This window comes from Hermetia illucens, chromosome 3 (genome assembly GCF_905115235.1).
Source record: "Hermetia illucens chromosome 3, iHerIll2.2.curated.20191125, whole genome shotgun sequence".
Lineage (NCBI taxonomy): Eukaryota > Metazoa > Arthropoda > Insecta > Diptera > Stratiomyidae > Hermetia > Hermetia illucens.
Window position 1 is genome coordinate 23,312,336 of NC_051851.1, and position 5,639 is coordinate 23,317,974.

Genomic DNA, 5,639 nt, shown 5'->3' on the forward strand with positions numbered 1-5,639 from the left:
CAAGGTGTGCTGAGGTCCCCAAAGAAGACCACACCTCATCGTCATTGCATACTAAGCGCATGTTTCTGTTGCGGATGTAATTCGTCGTGCATCTTTTATCCCTCGTTCGTCTCTAAGTCCGAATCTTCCAAGTCCTGAAAATGCCAAGTCGCCATTTTTTGCATCCAAATTGAAACTCCTGCGAATATATAACAACTCTAGGTTTCCCTCGTTCATGGAGGAATTTTCCATTCTCGCGCAAATCTATTTTACTGCTGTGAGTAAGACACGCTATTTTTTTTAGTCGCGTAGAATGGCTGAAATGTCTAATGGAGTTCTTCATATTCCCGAGCCTGGTTAGCATAGAGGTATGCAAACGCACTTCGCCGGGATATACCTGATGAGCTGCGGTCAATACTCGCTTATCCCATCTACTGCAGGATTAACTCTACCATTTTCGCTTCTCCATAGCCATATGGTCTTAGGACCAAATTCTTAAGGGCAGCAACATTATTTCCAACACACTATCATCTCAAACCTGAATTCTCGAACTCCAGATCGCAAGTTGAAAACCTTATCCAGTGTCTCTTGTGCTTGCAGCATATCTCTCTGAACGTCTACACTGAAAATAGTAAGCTTATCCCGAATACAGAACATCAGATTCGTATCAGGACAGACAATCTGCTGTCATTAAAGGTAGTTGGTATTCCCATAATAAACCATACATTGCCAAAAGATGGCATAATATGGCGGAGTCCCCATCGATACATGTTTCACTCAACGAAGAGCACAGTTGATGGAGGACATATTTAACCAAATTTTCAACCTGTCCAGATTCGTCAAACCAGGTCTCTACAACAAATTTAAAGCTTTATTAGAGATGTCCATTGAACACCGGATTTCTGTCACATCCTTTTTTATCGTAGGTTTTCTATAGTCTCGCCCAGCCCGATTCATTCTTTGTCTTTTATGATGAGCCGAAGGTTTTGATTTTCGTCAGGATACGCGTCCATTCCTCATCCTTCATTAGCATAAAATGTAACGCATGGCTCAAGTATTTATCTCTACTTTTACACTTTCAGATGTTGCCTAACAATAATTACTCCACTTCCAATATATATATATATCGGCAATGAAATTTGTTGGCATAAAGCCCCCAAATTAATGTCACCAATCTCAGCAGACTCAAATCCTTCGCAATGATATTATCGTCAAAATTCCTGTCACTGAAAACCCCTCAAATTTAAAATGTGAAATTAGCATGGATTCCACACAACCAGAAATCGATATTTGTATCGTGGGTGCCGGTCTCTCGGGGCTGACAGCGGCCTATAAAATCCTATCCAAAGAATCCACGTTGAAAGTCATAATTCTAGAAGGTGGTGACAAAATCGGTGGAGAGCTGCAGAGTTCGTCCCTTGGTGAACTAGGAGGAAAGTGGATAACCCCCGATCAGTATCATGTTTATGACCTGTGCAGAAAGTTAAACGTTCCAATAACGCGAAGGGAAAAACCACCCCCAAATTTGCAAAGGTCATGGGAGATTGATAGAGGCTTTTATGGAGCCCTAGCAAGATTCGAGGTCCAAAGATTGATTGGAAGGATTAACTTGTTATCGGCTCAGTTTTATCCTGGAGCGTAAGGGTAGGACACTTAGAAAATGAATCTTTTTTATTGATACCTTTTTACCTTCTTTTCGCAGATTCAAGCTGTCGAAAGATGATATCACCATGGAAGACTTCATCAGCTCGCAACTTTTATTTGAGCAGTCCCGGCAGTTCATGCGTTGCTTCATTCGCTTCATAGCGGGCGTAGAAGCAACTGATATTTCCTACTCCGAATTCATGAGCATATGTGAGGGTAGTGGGGATTTGTCGGAGTTGATTGCTTTGTAGGTATAGGATTTCCAATTTTCCGCCTTGCTGACTATTTGTTGGCTTCTATACCCCTAACTTAAAGTGATCAGCTCCAAACTGATAGAAAAATGGTTTTCTGTTTAAAGGCTCACCGGGACATCAAGTATGACGCTAGAGTTTTCCTCTGAACAACTGTTGAGCAAGCTTGAAAAGGAAATTGGTTCTTACTATATATTCCTGAAATCCAACGTGACCGAAGTTGTGCACTATGTGAACTACGCACTTGTCCGTGATGACAGAAATAACGTTTTCCGAACCAATGTTTTAATAATAGCGGTCCCGTGGCAAATTTCCCAGCGCATTGTCTTCTATCCACCTATTCCACAGGAACTGCGGACACCCTTGTTCGAGAGCAAATATATGATGTCATCCTTCCTTATTCAGTATCCCGAAAACCACTGGCGTAAAAAGGGCTTTTCGGGTAGCTTAATTCTACACAATCCCCACATGATTTGCTACGAATATCGTCCCAATGTGTATGGCGGACTAGTAGCACACGAAGAGGACTTCGATAAAATTCTGCAACCTGTGATCCTGAATCGTCTATCGCAAGTGTTCGGTGCTGAAATGGGCATTCCAGCAAAGTGGCTACAGAAAACCTGGGAACAGCCGGCAGTCCTGAATTTGCCAACGACAACTCCATGGAATCATATAATTTGGGGATCGACGACAGCAGCCACATCGTACAGGGGCTGTTTGAGTGGTGCAGTTCAAAGTGGTTACCGATCAGCCGTGCATGCCCTTTTAATCCTGCGTCCACAGAACATTGGATGGCAAGATATCAATGAAATCGGGAAAGCTGCTGCAGTTCGGCCACGACACAGCTCTTTGAAGTTATTCTTGAGTTCTTTGAATTTGTATAATACTTCGGTATATGCAGGAGTGGCAGGAATGGTATATGTAAGCTACAAATTACTGAAGGGTGTGAAGCGGTCATACTTCGGTTGAAACTGAAAAGGACGTTTTATAAAGTTCATTTTTACTGAAGCAACATTTTTGTTTCCCTAAATAAAGTCAAGAGGATTTCATTTCAGACTGTTTTCGTTTAATTTGTAGAGCTGAAGAAAGTGAACTCGTTTTAGAATATAGTTGACAAGGTTAGAGTGAGCGAGTCCTGAGCCGGGCACGACAAAATTAATTCAGCAAAGGAATCAATAATGGCCGATACTAAAAGTAGCGAAGTTTAGTATGTCGCTGTTCACTCATTTATGGGGTATAGGGCATCCATACATCCTATTGCCGGTTGCCAGTTGCATGGTCCTCAAACTCAATGTTGTCCAAATGATAAGCCTACAGCGGTAGGAAAGCACAAAGACCAACGTCGATTACCAAACTAGGGAAAGGAGATCGGGAGTCTGACTCTCAATCAACTCACCCATCACTCCGCTGCTAGGGAAGGCTGCATAACCCACTTTCATCGTGGGGAAAAACTTGCTTATAGGGATATCGAATTGGTGGACCTCGGAGCAAAACCGGAATGTCTGGAGTTCGTTAGACCGGATGCCGGTTGTTGCGCCGTTGATGATGATGATATAAACAAGAATATGTACTGCCATAGTAGGACCAATGAATACAAATGGGGTAGAAATTTGGAAAAATAAAACAAATTTTAGCAAAACGGTCAAGCAACTGTAAAAATCGCATTTGGGTTTATATTACTGGGCCATCGGGTTGTGTCCAGCGCATCTTCTAAAATTCTCTAAGGAACGACACGATTTTTACCCACTAAAACCACCCCAAGCATTTTGTCGCGGGGTAGACATGGCTCTAGCCTCTCTCTTCGCCAATCGATTGCTTTTGCAACCGCGCCTTCCTCGCCTCCTCTACCTCTCTTAATCTGCACTGACTCCGCCCTACTATGTCGTTCACTGCATTTCAGCTCTCCTGGCATGCAAACATTTTTCCAATTATCTTTTCCGGTGCTAGTGTTCTCTTCAATGTCTCCTCTATACTCTGCCTTTCCTCAGCGAATCTAGGACAATGGAAGAAAAAATGCTCCTCCGGAGTTCCGTCCCAGCTGGGACAGTTGGGTGAGCTGTCCAGTTTAAACCTATAGAGGTATTTACGGTGATCGCCATGTCCCATGAGAAACTGTCTGAGATCATAGTTTATCTCATCATGCGTTCTCTGCGTCCACACCTTCATACTGGTAATCTGTGGGTCCATCAACCCTTTTTTGCCTGTTCCCACCATTGCTACCATCTGCATAAGGATTCCTCCATTTCGGCGTTTCTCATTTGGCAGATCTTTTGCAACAACAATCACCGTTATGTCTTCGACATAACCCACTAATAGCGGTCCCAGCACAAAGCCCTGTGGAACACCCGCGGAGACAATGTATTCCTTGGTTCCATTTTCTGTGTCGTACCAGATCATTCTATCTGCTAAGTAGCTGTCAACTAGCACAGTTACGTAACTTGGTACATCAATCGCCGCCAATGACCTCCTTATAAGGTTCCAACTGGCAGAGTTAAAGGCATTTTGCACGTCAAGGGTAATCACAGCATAATCTTGCTAGTGCCATCCGTTACATGCCTCCCATCTTCAGCTAAACCAGTGACCAGTTTGATGGCGTCGACCGTTGATCTGGCCGTACGGAAGCCGAATTGTTGGCCTGATAAGCTTCCCAGACTTTCTACAGCCGAGAGCAACCATTTATAGATTATTCTCCCAACATTTTGCCCATGGTGTCCAATAGACATATAGGCCTGTAAGAAGATGGTTAACCAGGAGGCTTACCAGGTCTAGGCAACAACAACAACCTTTGTTTTTTCCATGTCTCAGGAAATATCCCATCCGCCAAGCATGCCTCAAACAACTCAACGAATCTGTCTGGCCTCGACTTGACGGCCAGCTTAAGTGTTTGGTATGCCGTCGAGGCCGGGCACTTTGTTATCTCCCAGCCTACCGCAAATCTCCGGTACTTTTTCCTTCGTTACTGGGGGTATTACAGCCACATCTAAAGATGTATGTAGACTGTAACCCCTTGTTTTCTCTTGAGGGAACAAACCCTGAACGATTTTCAGTAGGAGATCGGGACGTGTAATTTCTGGAGTTGCCTGACATCTAAATCTCCCCATCACAACCCTGTAAGCGCTTCCCCATGGGTCTATATCCGCCTCTGCGCAGAATTGCTTGAAGTAGTCCCTCTTGCTCCGCTGTATAGTTAGCTTCAGGTTTCTTCGGACTTCCTTGTAAACTTGCTGTTTCACCTCCTAATCAATCCTACCAACCTCTCTGAGCTGCTCGTCTGGTCCAATGGCACACCAACCGAAGATTTGACAATTCACTAATCCACCAGTAGTTCGGTCTTCTACTGGGGAAAGTAAAACGTCTCGGCATTGATGAGTCGCATGCCTTCGGATATGGAGGGCTCTTTCCTATGGTGTACCTTGTATACTGTCCTGGTCTAATGACACATCTATGAAAGTTTGATCGTCAATTGCTATCGCGGGCCAACCGGACGTTCTCTTCATTTTTGAATGAGCGCTTGACTTTCTCTTCAGGTGAAAGTGCATTGCCTGGTGATTACTATGGGTGTACTGTTCACTGACGTTCCAGGACATATCACGAGCTAGTGAACGACTAGCAAAAGTCAGATCCATAACCGAACCGTACGCCCCTTTCCGGTAAGTACTAACCTGACCATCATTACCCAATATGATATCTAACTGCGCGAAAGCCTCCAAGAGACAACCCCTCTCTTGCATTCGTCACTGAACTTCCCCATTCTGTGGCCCATGC

The 5,639-nt window shown here is 44.1% G+C and overlaps 1 protein-coding gene across 1 annotated transcript; it reads left to right on the top strand.

Moving 5' to 3' along the window:
• Positions 1–1,169: 1,169 nt before the first annotated feature.
• Positions 1,170–2,923, top strand: LOC119650928 (putative flavin-containing monoamine oxidase AofH). Its single transcript, XM_038054154.1, has 3 exons — positions 1,170–1,617; positions 1,682–1,870; positions 1,982–2,923. Exons 1-3 carry the CDS (start codon positions 1,241–1,243, stop codon positions 2,841–2,843), a joined length of 1,428 nt encoding a protein of 475 aa, XP_037910082.1. The 5' UTR covers positions 1,170–1,240; the 3' UTR covers positions 2,844–2,923.
• Positions 2,924–5,639: the final 2,716 nt, after the last annotated feature.

Excerpts from the sequence above, each read along its gene's own strand:
- LOC119650928 (XM_038054154.1), top strand. The coding sequence starts at position 1,241 with ATGGATTCCACACAACCAGAAATCGATATTTGTATCGTGGGTGCCGGT. Across the intron at positions 1,618-1,681 it reads GCTCAGTTTTATCCTGGAGC|ATTCAAGCTGTCGAAAGATG; the intron begins GTAAGGGTAGGA and ends TTCTTTTCGCAG. Across the intron at positions 1,871-1,981 it reads TTGTCGGAGTTGATTGCTTT|GCTCACCGGGACATCAAGTA; the intron begins GTAGGTATAGGA and ends TTCTGTTTAAAG.